The sequence below is a fragment of the Grus americana genome, chromosome 2 (assembly GCF_028858705.1).
Source record: "Grus americana isolate bGruAme1 chromosome 2, bGruAme1.mat, whole genome shotgun sequence".
Lineage (NCBI taxonomy): Eukaryota > Metazoa > Chordata > Aves > Gruiformes > Gruidae > Grus > Grus americana.
Window position 1 is genome coordinate 116,855,530 of NC_072853.1, and position 19,539 is coordinate 116,875,068.

General features: G+C 41.1%; 1 protein-coding gene across 8 annotated transcripts in view; it reads right to left on the reverse strand.

Annotated features, from left to right (window-relative positions):
- Positions 1-461: 461 nt before the first annotated feature.
- ELMO1 (engulfment and cell motility 1) overlaps positions 462-19,539 on the reverse strand; it is a 310,115-nt gene continuing 291,037 nt past the window's right edge. For 7 of the 8 annotated variants that reach the window (XM_054817196.1, XM_054817197.1, XM_054817198.1 and 4 more), the window contains 4 exons: positions 15,674-15,781; positions 12,028-12,110; positions 6,352-6,429; positions 462-1,775 (listed from right to left, as the gene is read on the reverse strand). In XM_054817196.1, coding sequence (XP_054673171.1) covers positions 1,575-1,775; positions 6,352-6,429; positions 12,028-12,110; positions 15,674-15,781 — 470 coding nt within the window. In that variant the 3' untranslated portion in view covers positions 462-1,574. The remainder of the gene's footprint in view (positions 1,776-6,351; positions 6,430-12,027; positions 12,111-15,673; positions 15,782-19,539) is intronic. The other variant, XM_054817203.1, reaches the window with a different exon arrangement.

Genomic DNA, 19,539 nt, shown 5'->3' on the forward strand with positions numbered 1-19,539 from the left:
GACCCAGCACTTTTGGAGTAAGAGATATTAAACTTCGTGAAATCCCTAGAAGAACAAGAGGAGGGAGGGAATCCATCCTGCAAAGCCCAAACTTCCCCAGTACCAATCTGCTGCAGCCAGAAACACTCTCAATGGAGGAAATGGAGCTACAGGAAGACAGTTACTCCAGCAAACACGGTAAAGGCAGCAGCATTACGTTGACCATGAGCACATCAGTATGCTGTGATTTTGGATTTCACAAAGGATCCTTCTCACAGGAAGGCTCGTGTACCCATGGCAATGGAGACCTCTGGATGCATCTCATCCTTGTCACCACAAACAAATTACAAGTAAATTAAATCAGATGCAGATAAGAAAGGTTGTTCCACCCTTCCCTCTTCTCTTTGCACCACACACTTCAGAATTGCTAGGAAGCATAAAGAATAAAAGACAACTTCAGAAGAAAAACAAAGTTCCAAAAATCATCACAACTCAGATTTTTATTCAACAGTGAAGTTGAAGGGATATATTATTTTTTCCCTTCAGGGCAAATGTTCCAAATGGAAATTAAGTAAAAATATTGTCCCCCCAAAAGTACTCAGAATGAAATTAGTTTTCATTAAATATATTTGTTTGGCAAAATAAAATAAAAAAATTAGAACCCGTACAAAAAAAATCCCTTGCAAATTCTTAACACTGTAGCAATGACAACAATGTAAACCTGGATGTTTGGCAGTTGTAATTAATTTGTGGAAATTACTGTTGAACTTTGGACCAAGAAAATAAAAATCACTTTGAGTAGCAACAAGCCAATTTTAGAGGCAACTGAGGTTTAGGGAACACTATAGGGATGGGACACACTAGTGGCTTCATACACAGTTTGTGTGAGTGATCTGCTAGTGTAGGGCTATTTAAGAGCTGGGAGGAAAAGAAGTTAAAAGCTGTTGCAGCGTTGCAGCGTATGGTACAGCAAAAACCTGCAGACTTTCCATTCTGGGAGCCGATCAGTTGGGTGAAGGCTGGTGGCAAGAGTCGAGATGCAGTGGAAAGAATAATGACAGTGATGAATGGTGCAAGCACTGGGAAGCAGTTAACGATTTTCATCATTGCATTGGATTCAGTTGTGAGCAGACTCTTGGGAGTGTCTGGGGAAATCTTCTGCTTACAGTAGCTGCTTCTGCTCCCTACCTCCCTCCTCCTTCCAGTTAAAGCCTCTGCCCTGCCAAGTGGGTTTCACAGGCATGCAGTTTGATAACATCGTCCTTTAGTTAAGAATGTCTATTCCGGTATTAAAAATGTAAAAAAAGTCCTCGGGAGGGTGCTGCTTAGTGGCAGTCTTTGCCTTAAGCAAGGCCAATGGCCTGCAATTACAAGTTAATTAAAGCAATGTGGATTTGGATGAGCAATGGGGAAGATGGGAATGGGGAAGGAAGGGATGCAGGGAACGGGAAGGAATGCAAGTGTTTCTACACCCCTCCCCAAAGCCAAAATCCAAGGTGCACAAGTAGGTTTCTTTTTTCCTCACACTCTTCTTTTTTTTTAATATCTCTCCAGTTATAATATTTCCAGTTTTGAAGCAAGTTTCAGTGGCAGCCTCAGTTACAGTCATAAACAAAGTCGTAGTTGCTGGGCTCCTTTGGGATAGGTGGGGGAGCATCTGGGATCTGTATGTTTTCCAAGTCAAGGAGGCGTAGCTTTATCTCCATGCTGAGCAGTGTGTCTAAGTCGTTCCGCGTTAGATCACTCAACATATCCTTCCCAAGGAGGGCATTCAGCCCATCGGTCCATACACAATACTGCACAGGGAAAAGATAAAAACTATTATTAATAGACTTTCCATATACAAACTGCTTGTCTGTCCTGGTCCTCTACAGTTACTGTTCCCACAGGGACTTACAAAGAGACCTAAAATGAGGTTGATTCATTTTATTAGCTTGTATCATGAAGAAGGCATGTTCCACTGAACAGCTCAGAAAATGGGCAAACAATTCCCTGAAAATGGGAAGAAAGTACAACATGTAGTTATTTGATAGTTAGGTATCTCCTCCAAACTTCTGGTTGAATATTCTCCAATAGTTATGGGAGAAAGAACAATACCTAACTTAGGACAATGAACCTCCAGAGATATCTCCTCCTTCCCCTTTCTCTTTCCCCAATACTTACAGAAAGAGCCTGATTATCTCACACCAAACTTTTAATTCCAAGATACCTACGTTAGGCAAACTGAATCCCACCCAAAATCCTTTTTGATTCTTCGTGTAAGAGTCAACTATCTAGTTTTATTGTGGTTTGCTTTCCTATAGATTACGTGGTATCAATTGACCTACACAAAGACAGGCTCCCATGTACCTATCTATGCCTATTTTACCACTATTTTACATGAAATAACGTATTGTGAAAACTATAGAGTCAATCAATGCTGTGTCTTTCAAGAAAATTAAATGCCAAGCTACCTGGTGTAATTCTAAATACCACAAATGGTGAACTGGCGTCTAAACCCCCTTCCTTATTGTTAGCTTTTTCCTAATAGGAGATGCCATCTTTCCCAACAGCTGACAGCTTGAGATAAACACGGGCTGAATAACCATTTTAAATAAGGAACAAACCCAAGGGAGATTGGTGATCTAGAGTCAACCTCTATCAAATAAGTTACTTCCATTTATTGCTACAAGCCATTTATTCAACTATGAACAGAAGTACTCAAATGCTATCATCTAAAAATAAAGATTTCAAGCATGAACTTGTGTCCTAGTTTGCAGGAGAAAATTAAATCAACCGTAACTGCATTTTTATCTTACAAATACTTCTGCTAGATTTCATGCCAAAAAATGGATTTTAAATTTAGCTGACCATTTGCTACATGATACTGCCAAGTTTAAAGATAGCCATGGTTGACTTCATCCTACAGCAGAAATTAGGATTATTTTTAAGGAAGAGAGAGAAAACCCCCTCTTGGGGTATGTCTTCATCCAGAAAAAGGGCATATTTTTAAAATAGGATGGTTAACACACTTCAGCATCCAAAGTGAAATCCGACCCATTTAAGTCAGTAACAAAACAGTAGCAGAGCTAGGATTTCACCCAGGGTGTTGGTAAGCCAAGCCACAGCTTTAATATGAGATTAGCTATATAGAAGTGACTTTAGGGTTCAGGCTGTCCTGCTAACAAGTACTAAAGAAACAACTTAGCCTGCCTATTCTAGGCTCTCAAAGTGTGTCACCAACAACTTTTAAAGCATGCAATTTTTGTGGAGTGTACGCAGAACATCAGGAAAGGAAAGAAGCTATCCTAGAAATGTAATTATTTTTGAACAGACTATCATTTTTTATGATCTACTTGAAAGCTTTCTTTGGGAAAGTTTTCCCAGAATTCACTTTGAGGAAAGGAACAGAAAGGCAAAAGGCTCTGCTCAGGTTACAGAAGCGCAGAGCATCCATTCAACAGATGCAGCCCCTGACGTAAATCGTCCATCACCTGCTCAGTGAGTACGGCCAGCGCTTTCTCTAGGGAGGAATCCCAGTGAGCCAGAAAGCAGAACTGCATTTCTCTCCTCTTCCACATATAACTCATTCAGGGCCCACAGAAACCAAATTCTGGCCATAATTCAGATGAGTGCAATGGCCTGGAAAAGGGGCTTCCTCTCTAATCTCCATATTGGCAAGTGCATCTAATTAAACTCCTGTACATTTTGAGCAGAGAGAAATCCTAATGAGATGGTGGAAAAACAGAGGCATTCATTCAGAAGCTTTTTTCTTTTTAATATGCAAAACAGACTAAGAGCCACTGAAAAATTAATTTACTACAGATTCATTTTCATAAAACTCCAGTGAAACCTAATTATAGCCTCCCTCATCAGTTTCTCTGTCAAAAATCAAGGATAAGATTAATCCACCTTTTTGCTATGTAGTTGAAACCAGCTATTAGTATTTAAATGAAAAAACAAATACGATGGAGTGATCTCACAGTGCTGAATCCTCTGGCTAGCAGTAAGCTCCAACAGATGGCTAAGGGTATTGCCAAACTTAAGTGTGTAAGAATGAGGTCCAAATCTCAATGATATTGGTTCGGTAATGAGATTTTATTAAAGAAGTACCTTGGAAGTCAAGTCAATGGAACCAGACAGCCAGAAAGATTGCGTAGGCTTCATCCATCGGGATGCAGCCCTGAGCAGCCTGGTCTGAGCTCATTGCTGACCTGCTTTGAGCAAGAGTTCAGACTGGGGAGTCCCCCAAGGTGCCTTACAACCTGAATCCCTTGCTCAATTTTTGTTTTTAGGACACACCCAATTCCCACATTCAGACCTTGCTCTACAATCACAAAGACTGTAGAAGTGCTTGAAAAAACCCTGTAAGTCTGACCTGAAATTGTCATGTACTAACATAATTCCTGGCGCTTCACACAATGCTTTCTAAATCTTGAGAAGTCACCCACCAAATCTCCCAAGCTGACAACGCTGCTAAACGAGCACTTCTATTGACAAGCACCCCGGTTACTTTGATGCAGAGTCATGGGCTTCCTAACAAGCTACTTACTTTTCCTTGTGGGTGCTTCCTCTGAACATTTCCACTTTTTGCTTTAATTACGACTCATTCTTCTGTAGGCCATGGAAAAGTACGGAGGGAGAGAGATGCCCTTTTGAAAAGATTCACTCGGGAACTGCCAAGTAGCAGCAGAGACTGCTGCCTCTGGCCGTTTTTTTGGAACATATTAATTTTGTTTCAAAGAAGCTGCACAAGATCATGAAGAGAAATGAAGATAATAGGTGTGTTAACACCATTCATGAGCAATTGGGTTAGTGCATCTCACAGTGCCACTGCCCGTCAGTGGGGTACAGTAGCAGTTTTTGAACATTTAGACCATTAAAATACACTTGCAGCCATAGGCTGTATTTGAGATGCAAGTGGCTGAAAAATTTCTTGATTTTCATGACCATTTGCTCTTATGAGCTGAAACAGACTAGAATTCAGTTTCTGGAGAATTTATATCAGAAAGCATCTAACACATGTTCAGTTCAGAGGATGAAGACAATCATGCTTTGCTTAGACCTACAGCTCTAATGGCACATTATGCCTGGGATCCTATTGCTGCTTTCTCTTAGATCAAAACTGACCGGCAAGTATTTCTCTGGAATGAACGTACTTGAAAATGACACTCAAATATTAATCCCCAGGAAAACCCAAATGAGCATAACTTAATTTCCTCTCCTAAAATGAACACTTATTTGAAGGTTTTAATCCAGAATTGCAAATGTTGAAGCTGTAACTAAATACACTTCACTTGTAATGCAATTTCACGCACTTTTATAACACTACAGTATAATGCAGCTTAATGCAATCTTCTGTCTTTCATCATCTTAACACAGTGTCCTGAACTGAGACCAAATGTGATACCACAAAATAAGCGTGCAAAGGGAACACCAACTCTTGTTGCTTTAGAAATAAGAAAGAAAAACTTTATTCCTTCTTTATTCTTTAATATAGTGCATTCTGCTAAATCTTTACTTGGAAGTTCTTTGAGAGAAAGCCATCCAATGCTTCCATGTAATTAGTTAAATTAGTTCCATCACCTTCCAAAAGGCAATGACATTGGCTATCTCCTTGTGTTTTCAAGTAAGACAAGGAAGCAGGGAGGAGGGTGTCATTCTTTTCTGCTATTGGTGTTTACACCGTTTTCATATAAGTGAGACCCATTGCAAAACCCCCTATGGAGATGCCATAGGGAGGACCTTCTATGATCACCTGTCATGAATGGGCTTAAGCAATGTGACACTATGAATAAGTGCATATGCTACTCTTGAGAACACAAGTCTTTGGCTGAAATTGAGACCTGACAACGGTATGACCTCCCCTCATTATGTTGGCATCGTCAAGATGACCTGAGGATGGCAGTGATTCTTTAAGAGGTTGGCTGTACAAATCTTTGTTTATTAAGGTTAACTGAAGTTTACTAAAGTGAACACACAGCAAAAATCATCCATGGTAGACCAGACCAGGAGAAATCTGTACTAGACCAGGAAATGGTGAACAAGGTCTGTGGAAACTGTGACGTCTGCCCAAGATCTTTTCTTTTTCTTGCTGATGGTTCATATTTCAGTAGGGCTTAGAAACACTGATCTTGAACTTGGGCCCCCATGTGCTCTATGATGTACAAATACAAAACATGTTCCTTCTGCGGCTCAGGATATGCATCGAAATTGCAGAAGGTCTTGCTCCCATACTAATCCCTCTGCTTTTGTTGTGAGACATGACACAGCTTTAGATGGACCTGCACTCTGTATCAGGATGACCACTCTTAAGTTCTTACAAAGCTGGCTGCTGCCATAAAGCAACTAAGAGGGCTCCAAAGAAGTTTCTGTACTCTGAACTTGACTTACCTCATGCTTGTCTGGAGCAATGAAATTCAACTGGCCACTTGAGTCATACAATATAGAGAAAGCAAGCTCTAGCACCTCCTGGAATACAAAGAAACATATATTAATGCTGCATGAGAGAGGCATTAATACATTCAGGTCTGTGTCTGTTTCCTACCTCTTATTCCCCAAAACAAGTGCAAAAATAGGTTCACAGGATCATAGGATATCCTAAGTTGGAAGGGACCCATTAGGATCATCAATTTCAACTCCTGGCTCCACACAGGACCAGCCAAATCAGAGCATATGACTGAGAGCGTTGTCCAGGTTATGATACTCTCGTGCCCGGCTGAAGCTGCAGCAGTACCAGACCATTGCGCAGACTGGCACAGCAAGAACCCCAACACAGATGCTTCAGTCAAAACAAACTCACCCCCCTCAGCGCTGACTGCAGCTCACTGGGTCATGGATAACTTTAGCATTTGAGCTAGGCAATGGTGAGGACTAAAATCAGTATAACCCATAATATTACACTTGCAACAAAATATTCATGAAGATCCAGAGTTTCTTTAGTTTGTACAGATTAAACTTGCAAAGTTCTGCAAGGTTTGATTCTCTGTGTCAAAAATCTTGCCAGGACAGTTAATCTCCTGGTATATGCTTATGGTCTTTTCACTGCTGGAAATCTATTAAATTATTCATTCTCAAGAGATTTCTGTCATGTTGTCTCTACCTGAACCAGAATCAGCAGTCTCAAACTGAACTATCTGGGTTACTTAGTCATAAAGACCCAAATGAATCTTGCTTGTGAAAGAAAAAAAACTATAATGTTTTTTCCCCTCAGCATCGAAGCTGGAATTTCAAAGGTGCCAAAGTGAATTCATTAAGCACTGACCTTCCCTGAAAGTCACCTGGACCTGGGTTCCTATGGGAAAACCCATTCAATTTGAATAAATAATGAACTTCCACTGGCCAGCAGTGAGCATGTAAAGATATTGTGACATCATGGTTACTGCACACATGACTACAAGCACCGTTAGAAGGATTTCACAGACTGTAAGCTACCTGATACGGATATAATAACTCTGTGGAAAAAGGACCCGGTTACAGAGGAGAGTTCTGACTCAGAACTACTTTGATCTGTATTATACGTCCTGTTCTTTTTGCCTCTTGGCTTCCTGAGCCCCATAAACCTGATTGCCTTTGCTGACTCTCAGCTGACGACAGTCCCTACACTGCCAGCAGCCACAAGAGCATGGCCGCTTAAATTTGCTACGCTAAGTTTTAAAATGGAAGAATTGACTGCTGGGATTGCAGCATATACATTGCTCTAGATTTCTACCCCGATCTCCTGGTCTGAAACAGACGTAGGTCTTTGGATTTCAGTAAGGGTTATTTCATTTTTGAACTTGTGTGATTAAGAGCAGAGTCTGATTCATAAAACTTGCAATGTTAAGGGATAATCTTGGATGATCAGAGATCAGGCTTCTCATGGGAAATGCTCTTGGTTTCCTTGAGTTTAGTTATTAGGTTCAACTTGCTGTATTGCCAGGCCACAGGAGACAACTCTGTGTTAAATCCCCACAGAAGCTGCAGATACTAATAGTGCTGGTTGCATTCAGCAAACAAAGGTCTCATGGCTCACATAGCCCTTCTGTGTTTTAGGCATGTTTCTCAGCCACACCTTATTAAGAGTGATGTCCCTCATCACAGCAACAAATTTACCTCTGCCCACACAAACCTGGCATTATCTCCTCACAGTGTTATAAATTACTGACAGAACATGCCAAGTCATGCAGCTGAGGTTGTGGAAATAAAATGTATCACTGAAAAAAAGGGCTTGCACAGATCTTATATGATGTTCCTGAATTTCATGAAGGCCAACAACAATCCCATAGGCTTGGTCCCTGTATATTTGTCCTTTGGGAAATTCCAAGGAATTGAAGTTTTTGTTCACCTCAAAGAAAGGAAAAGGAGAGAAAAACCCTGCCTGAAAGAGGAATATCCCAGGGAGCCATGGGTTTGGTCATTCCCAGTAAGGCAGAGAATGAGAAAGGGCTACAGTTAGGGCACCAAGCTTCCCTCTATGGGGGAAAGTGGGAGTTTGGCAGCCTTGGCTCCAGTTCAGCTTCTTTGCTGGCTGCTCTGGAGACTAAAGGCCCAGGAATTACGGCTTCCAGGTGCCAGCATCTCTGTCACCTCATGCACAGCAAACTGCCAAGGAAAATGGAAGCCTAAGGAGGTGGAGTTGCCAACTGGCCCTCCACACTGATGGTGGTCCCAGTGGCTGAGCTGGCTGACTTGTCAGGAACCCCCACCTGGTTTTGTTACAGTCCCATCAATGACAGGTGATTTTGAGGAACTGGAAATTCCTGAAAGAAAACTGGTCAGTCTTCATCAGCCATTTGTGGCTCTCTCCTCCCTTTTCTGTCCTACTTCTCAACCCTTCTCAAAGTCATTTTCCACTCCAGCTTTTTCTACCAGTTCTCTTGCACTCCTGTCTTTCTTCTCTCCCATTCCTTCCCTGTTTGTTTTGCTTCCCTCCTCCCCCACCTCAATCTGCTGAAGTCACTCCCTTGATACTCCTAACTCTTTCCACCCTTGCACATTTCAGACCTCTGCCCTTCCCTAGGTGCTTGGCAAAGGTAACAGTATTGGGACCCACGATGTGCCTCACTTTTGAGCTTTGCTGGAAACAGGGAACAAGAGACTCTGCACCTGCTGCCTGGACACTTCCTGCTCCTTGGTTTCAACTCTGCAGGGAAGCTGTTGCAGGTGGTACGAGGGGAAGCTAGTTCTCCCAGGCCCAGAGCTTCTCTCTCCAGCAATCTCTGCTGGCCCCTGATGTGGGCCAGAGACAAGCTATTTTTGATGAAGAGGCATTTTAGGTGCCTATGGCTGAGTAATCCCATGCAGCTGGAATGACCTCACTACTCTCTGTCTACTCTGTCATCAACAGCCTCAAAACAACGTCTTTGCTGAAGGTTGAGACCACAGCCATGTTAAGTTTGCTTGCCAGAGCCAGAAGGTCCTCCCCAGACAGCTGTCTATACATGCAGCAGCAGGGAACTTGTTCAACCAACATGAAATAGAAGAGAAGCTGCAGAAGAAGAGGGAAGTGAGCAGAATCATTTCTGCTGACTAAAAAGGCACCAAACCTGCAGCCTGCCACATCAGCAAATAAAGGCTGATAGAAGAACACTTAGAAATACATGGCAATGTTTTCTCTAAATTCTTCTCTCATGTTTTGTTTTGAAGACTGCAAAATCTAATATATTTCATTATCTTGAAATTCATTAATATTACTTGAGAGTCAGAAATGAGGGCTTTAAAATTAAACCTAATATAAAAACACAAGCAAGATGAACAACAATGAATACAGGTCTGGTCCTATCAAGTCATTCCAGCTTCATATGCATGCAAATTCCAATTCAGTTTAACTCTTATTTATTTCTAAATGGTCCTGCTGGAAGAATAATGACCATGTGCCGGCAAATGAAGAGACGCTGAAGCCTTTGTTATGGACATTCTGCCAATTCCAGCTATGTTCATGGCAGTGGCATTCTGCCATTCACTTTCTTTTTCTGCCAATGAATAAACATTAAGTTTGTCATTACATATGTACAAAGAAAGCACAGGATGAAAAGGCCTCTTAAAAAATATATCACTGATTGTGAAATTTCAGGAAGTGAAAGGTTTCATACACCAAACTCAGCCAAACTGCATTCTGTCTGGCTTTTTTTTTTTTTTTTTTTTAATTTTCATTTCGTTGACCACATCATTAACCTGGTATTCCACAAACAATGACGTGTTATTCTGATGAGGTCAATTAAGTAGTTGCAAAATTGTGCGTGACATTTTGATTAGGATGACAACTAATTTCACAAATTCTGTGATTCTCAAGGGAAAAAAACAAGGAATCGAGGAATAAAAAAAACCAGCCCAAACCCAAACCCCAAAATCCCCTATCATACCAGAAATAGTGAAACCATCACAATTATTATTGCCAGGATCACAAATGGAATGCTACAGCTATGGATGCAGTCACGCTACCTATCAACTCCTGATCTTCACATTCTCAGCCAGCAGCTTTATGCCAGTCCAAAGCAATTTTACCTGAGGAAATGGGGCAATGCTGACAGCTGAGGACAAACTCATCTGCAGCATTGCTATTTAGCATTAAATACTATGTAGAAATTACTGCTCCATAAAGACGACACATTTCCATCACTGCCACCCACTGCTTTCCTTCTTCTCATCTTTCCTTTTTGTGTGGACATATGAATGCTAAGACAAGGAAGCACTAAAAATACTTTACATGCATCATATAAATGCCCCAGCCAAATGCTGTTGATGGTTCAGCTGTAACATGAGGTAGGAGTTGTATGCATTCTATTGTGTGCATGTGTGTTAGTGCCCTGATTCAGAAAATTGACAAGGAAAAATACTCCTGGGATTTTTTTCCTGGCTTGGCTTGACTTTTTAATTTCCAACCATGTAGAGCCAATGCTGAAAGGAGATGACGGTATCCTGATAGACTTAAAGCAACTCATGTATGAGAAACACATGCAAAGAATACTCAAGATGCTCTGCACATCTGCGTATGGTTAAGGAAAGAAAAGTTGCAGCTATGAAGCTGCAACAGTTATGTGATGTATTTTTGACAGTGCTTTTTCATTTTCTGTGGTTCCTATCAGAACTGGTTTTTCCGATATTTATTTGAACACTAAATGCACGCAGCAACTTGTGCTGAAGCAGGAACTCTTAACTTTACTATTTTGTACATCAAAATATCCTTCTAGTTGGACTCAAAATTTCTCAGTTTCAGGTAACTAAAAATTTCAATTCAAATCCTCTGATCTGGTTCCTGGACCTCAGGGTGTGGTTCTAGAACATCATTAAAGTCTCACTCCTTCTCATAAAGTCAGACAGCATGACCTGATGGAAAACTTATTAACATACCTCATACAATATGGTATGAAGTCCATCACTACAGAAGATGTCAGACTTTGCTAGTAACTGAATTTCTTCTTGCTGTAGCAGCAATACTTACAAAGAAAAATTCTGCAAAATTCTGGCACTGTACAATTTGAGTCCTACTGTCAGCTCACAGCTCTTAATCTGAAACTCTGAAAGGTACCATAAATCTAATTTAAGCTGACCATTGTCTGCTACATATTTTTTCCCAAACACACTGCTGAACACGTCTTTATACACCTCATTAACTGCCTAACGTTTACCTTACATCTTTTTGTTGGCAGTTGTTTTTCTACCTGACTGGACCCGAAGTTATCATCAGCTGGACATTAATTGCAAATTTGGCATGTGCCACTCTTCACTGAATGTGAGTTCATCAGAGAATACAGCTAGAACAAACCAGTTATTTATCCGAGACCATATAGGAGCAGGTACCAACAGTCATTGCTGCTTTGCTTTAGAGGTAGAAGACACCACTACTAAAGACTATCCTCATGTGCTCTGCGCATATCACAATGCACATCTGCCATGAAATCTGAGTAAAGGAGCATAGACTGTCCTAATAATTTAACTCAAATGGTCTGTGGTGAAAACAAAGTGCGTGTGCATACACTGAAAGGTGGCAGGCTGGAATGAAAAACACCTGTATTACTTCAGGGAAGGTCAAATTGTCAAGCTTTGTATTCCGCAGGCTGTGTGTCCGTAACAATTTGAGAACCATACCTTATTTTGTTTAAGAGCTCCTTTCTCCTTCATGTGAGGGCAGTCTTTCCCAGTCACAACAGCTTTTATATCTGCCACTGGCACTGCATTAAAAAGAAACAAAAGCAAAAAACCAGAAAGTGAGTTATTACCAAGGTGTGTAAAAACTACAGAGTCTAAAAAGAGGCAAGACTATTGTGTTAAAATTGCCACCTCCTTTGCCATTTCCAGCATGTTGTAAGAAAGAAAACCAGAAGAAAACAACTAAGATAGGAATCAGTGAATCTTGACAAAATTTCAGGCATCTGGATAAAAATCAGAGTATGTTTCTTCTTGCCTGTTGAGACTACTTTGGGTTAAGAGTGTTTCACATAGATGTGTACCTCTGTCTGGACAGTTTTTGTCTGTACTCATGTATCTAGAAAACACATACTATTTTCTGCCTTATTAATGTAATATGCCTGCCCTGTTGCTCTTTCCTAGGCATCCAGGTAAAGTCTCTGCTGGAGAGAGGATGCTGGGCAAGTTGGACCCTAAGTCATTTGATAATGTTCTTCTGTTAATGCCTGTATGAACTTGTCAAACAGTTTTCTATTTCACCCCCATCAGCAGTTTAGTCACTTTCTGATATTAACAGGAATAAGGACTACTAAGGCTTATAACGACCCATTCCAATTCCTTTAAAACGTGAAATAATCAGAAACCATTTTAAAAAAAAAAAAAAAAGGTAAGAAAAAAGTATTGGAAGCTCCTGCCACTCAGACTCACTCAGAGAGTGAGGTCACTGAAACATAAAGATAAATTTGTCTGAGTTTCAAGTGGAAGTCAATTTTCTAACAGTAATTACATTATGGAGAATCTATATGCTCCACAATACAATATGGTCAGTGAGTGACAGTTTCTACAATCTACAAATAATCCATTATCCTTGTGGCTGTGAAAAAGCATCATATATATTGAACAGCAAAATAACATGAAAGTCTGTTACCACCCAGTACTTTACAAACTCTAATGGGAATACCGGAGAGGAGAAATGCATTTTCTCTTCTACTGGGTACAGCAACACTATGTATTTTATTACAGATTACCTCAGCACTATGGTCAAATACGTAGCATAGGATATAGCAGACATTTCTAAAGTACTTTCTTTGCATGGAAAACTAAAAGAAATGGAAGTTATTTGGCTCTTCAGTACTCAAACTCTCCTGCCTTTAGTCTCTGCATTTCATGCTGTGGCCCTGCTGAATTTTTATGTCTCTGACACTACCCTACTTTTTGGTCAAGACGACATTTTGTTATTTTTGGGAGGAGAGAGTGAGCTAGGACAAACTGGGAAGTAAAGGAGATACCTGACTGCAACTATGGTAGAAAGGTCTTCTTTAGAAGAAAGAGTTCCTGCCATTTGCTGAAGATGCTCAGAAAAAGCAATTTTTCTGATTGCATAAGGTAGGGTTTTCTCAAGTTAGATCTCTCAAGCAAGACAGTTTCATACACTCGATCTCTGTGATATGGAATGCAGTTACTATGGGAGATCACAGACTGATGTGACATTTATTTACGACTGATGTGATCTTTACTTATCTGGAATTTGGCCTATTCCTTGCTTTGGAAAAACAGAATCAAAGACTTCAGATGGTACCAGAAGCTGACTACAAGATGCTGGATGGTGTGAGCAGAGATGTGATGTGCTCACAACAGACAGAGCCCTGAGAAAGAGGGCAGCTGTCTTCTGTTCCAGCTGGAGTCTGCACAGCTTGTTACCTCTGCCAGCCTGAAGAGAGTGCTGACATTCACAGAAATGAAAGGGTTAAAAAAAACCCACCTTTTTTTTTTTTTTTTGAGATAGACACTAGTTATTCAAGCTTGGCAAGGAGTACACAAAATACCCTATGCCACTTCTCTTGGTCCTCCATTTTCTTACCCACTTATTCTCTCTGATCTGTTGACCTGCTCCCAAATGCTGACAATCTAGTCATCATATTCAAACCTTAATAGTTCAAAAATCAATATAAGTCTATATAAAGAATACCAGAACATTTCTGGAAAATGTTCTGTAAAATTCCCAAGCCATTTTGGCCTGACATGTTTCGAACAATAGCACCGCTTTATAATCTTGTATCTTGCAATATTCTCAACTCTGTTTAATTAAACTCTGATGTGGGTGGCACTCGTATCCTTCATTGCCCGAAAACCTGAAATATTGATGAAATAACCATATCTTTCTCAAACTGCATCAGTATCTGCTCTGCCAGCAGGCATGCACAGGGAACATGCAGGTCTGGCCCAGCAGTTCCTGAAGTAGGAGCCTTCTGTTCCCATGACATTCCCGAGTAAGCTCAAGAGCCTGTGGAAAATGCAAATGCAAAATGAAGCTTGTGGCCAGTGTCAGGGGTTTGAGCATGGAAGTGGGCTCAAAGTAAACAAATGTGGGAACTGCTGGTCTCATAACTGTGCCTGCAGTTCAAGTGTGACCTTCATTATTCTTCTGTCATTCTGATGCTACTCTTAACATTCAAGGGCTATTTCTCTAAGCCTCGTCCAGAAAAACAGCCTATTCCAGTGCCAGTGCAGCAATGTGAACCCCCATCCTACATTCTGCCAAAACTGCAGTAAGAGAGAGAAACATCCTTGAGGCAATCTGTAAGGCAATGAAAACAAAGGAACGTGACTGCGAACTGCCAGGGCTCCAGCATCAGACAGGCTCTTCCTCTTTCCCTCCCACACTGTGTCTGGGAGCACTTGGAAATTTCAAAAAGGTGCTGCCTGGAGATAGATTGGGGGAGAACAACAGAGAAATTTCCACTGTCTGAAAAATGAGTCTTTCTGCTATTCCATGGAGGAAGTGGAGCTACCAACTGGAATACTTGTACAAGCATGTCTAATTTAATAATGCCAAGAATGGCATTTATTACTAATGGAGGTTCAGAAAAGGACAAAAAGAAATGATTCCTTATTCAATGCTTGATTTCTTGGAGTCACTTTCTGGTGAGAGAGCTACACTGGTAATTATCTCAGTCATCACAAAAAACTTTCCCAGGATTGCACGTTAAACGTCTACAACTCATGTTGAAGGACTAAGAAGAAATTTTCACAAGAGTATGATTTTCTGAAGGGCTCCAAAATTACTAAAACCGATAAATCCCCTGGCAGGAGATGTCACAAAGGCATGTGTTCTCCCAGCTGGGCACACAGTAACTGTGACGTCCTCTGCATACTCTTCACAGCAATGTGTCCTCTTTAAGTCCACTCTCCACAATAATGAAAAAGATCTCTGCCTGCCACGGAGTTCTCCTTCAATCGCTAGATTGTTTGCCACAGACAAACACTTCTGTGAACACGAAGTGCTTCTGAAGACGCCCAAGTATTTTTATTTGACATCTGCAGTTAGAAGAGCAATGAAAATAAACTGTGTTCCTCCCCATGAAAAGCATGACCTTTCCAAGCTGAATGGAATTATAAACTCATTGGAAAGATGAGTTCGGTCCTCATACACACCTGCCAAAACCAGGAGAGCAGTGTTTGAATGCAGAAGGAAATGTCCTGTGCTCTTTATCTCCATAAAAAGAGCTGTTGATCATGTCCTATATTAAGAGAAACCTACTGCAAGTTATAAAGAGGAATTAGCATAAAAGAAGCAAAAGTAGCACAATCTTTGTGCATGACTTACATTTATCTTGCAAGGAATCATGGGGGACTTCTCCCTGGGGACTTTCTTCCAAGTCTCCGTAGTGCAAGACCTTGTGATTAGGCGAAAGTCGACAATACCAAAATTTGTCTGTTAAAATAAATGCATTAAACAAGGTCACTCACATATCTTCATGAGCGCTATCAATAGCGTAGGAGAAACTTTACTCAAATGAGGCACTACGGGGAAGGACTTTTTTCTTTCAGAAGAAAGAATGTGTGGGGTGTATGGAAAATAGGACAGGGACTTTGCTCAGTAATTTTACTTGATTAAATGAAGCCGGCACTAATACACCATTTTTGTATCGATGTAGTCACTGGCTCCAAAAATACATACTAGCAAGAAACAATTGACTTAGTTTTACATATTAGACCTTTATGGCCAGAAGACTGGCTATAAGTAACCACCATTTTGAGTGGCTAACTTTAATGTACCCATAAAAGCTTCATTTTTAGCACCCACTATGTGAAAATTAAGCCCTGCCAGCTGTCTTGTGTGGGACACCCAAAAACTGATACATTTGAAATATCCCATACTTGAAAATTATGACTCATGTCTTTTTATAGACATGGGAGAACACCCCCATATTTATGGAGGGACTGGACATAACGAACATGCAAAGATTTAAAAAGCAGACGTTAACTCCTTTGTCCTGCAGATACACAAATATACATGTGACCGTGCAGTCCCACTCCAGCTTGCATTTTAGCCCTTCCTAGGAGATGTATACTTACATCTCCTGCCACCTCCTGCTTTGCAGAGTATAATTCCACTTTATCAATATTTGTGAAAATCTGCTCCCATGAGGAACATTAGCTTTGCAGAGCCAGGCCACTAAGCTGCCTAGTGTGCAAGGGTGGTGCTTGCCAAATCCCTTTCTGAAATGGCAAGAATGAGGTTACTCTTCCTTGTCAGAGCACTTTCTACTTAAAAAATAGATCACATAATGTTAAGCTGTCAAAAATACAATCTTGTTACATCCAAGCTATAAATCTCCAAACGGTCAGAGCAAGGCTGGACGTCAAAATGCCAGTGGAGGGGGTAGAGGGCTTCTCTAGTTGCTGGCAGCACTGATGCTGTGCCAAGGAGCAGCCTAAGGGACAACTCAGAGGAGACGTTAGCACTGACACAGCCCTGCGGTGCTGCAATCACCAGGAGCGAACAGAGCAAGAGTTCAGATAAAACATCGGAGGAATTGTACAACCACGAGAGCCAGCATATGTGAGCTTGTCTGGGGTGTTAGCAAAGGAAGGGCTTCTTGGCTCTGTTAGTAAAATATTGGCTTCATCTACCCAACTTCTTTCTAAAGAACACTCTCCAGTCCCTTGGCCAGCCTTTTAAAATACAATGCAACAAAACGCAGAGAAAGGCAATTCAGCTTGGAATGGCAAAAGTGGGCTTCCACATGGCCTTTTAAATTTCTCTGTCACGGTGGGTAAAGATGTTTTGGGGTAAAAAAGCCCACACACTTCAAATCACTTTCTAAGTGTGTAGCCCCTTCTACAGAAAGGTTTCAAAAGACCTTACAAACTGCTGGCAAAGGCTCAAGATGACAATGGGAGAAATACTAGTTACGTACTTCACAGGCATGTAAAACACCGCAAGATTTATGGTAGAGAGCCTGAGGTTATGATTTTGTGATGTAGACAAAAAGAGCTCCTGAAATACAAGCATCCCTGGACTGTAAGCAGTACATATGATGTTGCACAGTACGGGGACAAGAGGAAAACCCCATTCACAAAGCTTTTGTAGAGATTTGAAACTAGAGTGCTCATTCAGTAGACTCTCATCTGAAGACCACACACACAACTCGTTGGACAGTTTGTGTGTCTCAGAAGGATGCGTGTGAAACTTTTCTAGATTTGTACCTTTTAAAGGGAACTCTACCAGAACCATATCAAAACCTGATGCTTAAAAAATACACCCTGTTGAATCTGACAGTGGGTCATCGTGCCCCTTACCTACCTAAAGAAAAGCCTCTAGTAACTGTAGCAGAAGGTTTTCATGTCTAGCTTTAACTGCAACCTCGCTGTTTATTAGTCTGTACAAAGGAATATACCTTTCCAGCTCTAAGACTAAGCCAATATTTTTTTCCTAATAAAAGCCAACATAGTCTCACTACCTTCTCAATGACCTGGCCAGGAAGATGGTGTAACTGAAAAAAAATACCAGGAATTCGTTTCAATTTAGTGGCTGGTGCTGTTAGCAAGGGTTTGAAAAAGTTTAGCTCTTCAACCTCCTAGGGGTTAGTGTTTTGCTAACCTTGGTCCTGCTTTAACACCCTGCTCCAATAATAAGAGAGGGAAAAACCCCTCAATGAAAATGTCTGTCTTCGTTTTTAGGAAGGGGTGGTTTTATGGAAAGAAACCCTAGCTCTGAAGGCTTGTGGAGCCTTTTACAGCAATTCCCCATAACCCAAGGTTAATTAAAGAACTAATCCCGTAGACTGTACCTTGAACCATGTCTGGCGCAATTCTCCTGTGGGCTTACTAATAACTGCCATCGTGCCACAGCTTTGCTGTCAAGGGGAAAACCCTTAAATGAAACCTACAAATGGAACTAATGAGGTTCCCTCAGCCACAGCCACTAAATGACTGCACCAGCCAGGCTTAGGAGGGCGGTCGGCAGGTTAGTGATGGGAAGTAACCCTTGCTTTTACAACCACCTCAGCCTTTGCCAGCTGGGGTGCGTTTTTTTTCAGCCGTACGTGATGTTACAAACAGTTTATCAGACAATATCCCACTTATGTGAGATCTCAGTGCCTTGGAGGGGAACAGTTTTAAACGGGATGCATGTTATTTTACTGTAGTACAGGTGCTGAACACAATTTTATTGGAGTTGGAGTTGTTAAAATAAAGCTGCAGTCAAAATAAAAATTATATTCCACTGAAAAAAGGGTGAAGAAACCTTAATTACAGAACAGCACATGGAAAGCAGCCAGCATTTACTTTCAGCTCCAAACTGATAAAAAAAATAAGCAAAAGAAAAAGCTCTTTTCTACCATGATTAGAAAGTGGTGTTTATAAAACAAAGAAAAACTACCGTCCAAACCCTCCAGAGCTCTTAAACCCAAGTCCGCAGAGCTGAAGTGCCACAAGAGGCTTTAAAGAAGGGACAGGCATTTCTCAATAGACCCCACACTCCACAGCTGGCAGATCCGTATGTATGCACACAGCTGGAGCAGGGTAACTATCAGTTCAGGAAGGAGTGGAGTTTCGTTTGTTTTTAGGCCTAGCCCTATGAATTTCCCCCAAAGTCTAAGTCCCTTCTGTGAGCTATAACTCTTATTCTGCATTCGGTGCTATTACATCTGCCTCTGCAAAACTCCTCCTCGGAGCAAGCAGCTGTAGGGAGGGGCCGTCGCTCACCACTGAGAGTCTAGAGACAGCATGGGCTTGTGATTTCATCGCAATTTTCAGACACTACATCATTTACACTTTCCAGTGAGTCCTTATGTCTTTCAGCTCACTGACTACGGATGCAAGCAAATTAAGGTGCTAGAGATTCTTCTCTGGGAAACAAAATTAATCATTCCTGGTTTTCACCTAAAAGGTTTCAAACAAATTGTTCTGATATTCAGATAATTGCCAGAGCAGGCAGTGGGTTAAAGATATTGCAACACATTATTAAAGATTATAGATGAGGTTAAAAAAAATAAATCCCAAATAACAAAATCAGCTACAATTTGGCTAGAAGAGTAATACTCAAAACTGTGACCAAATAGTAGGGCACAGAACATTTTGCTGATGGGCTACAGAGTGCTTGGCCATGCACATAGCGTGTTTCCAAGTGCATTAGTGGCCAATGACTCATATGCCCTCAACAACGCTATCCCAGGTAAAGAAGCG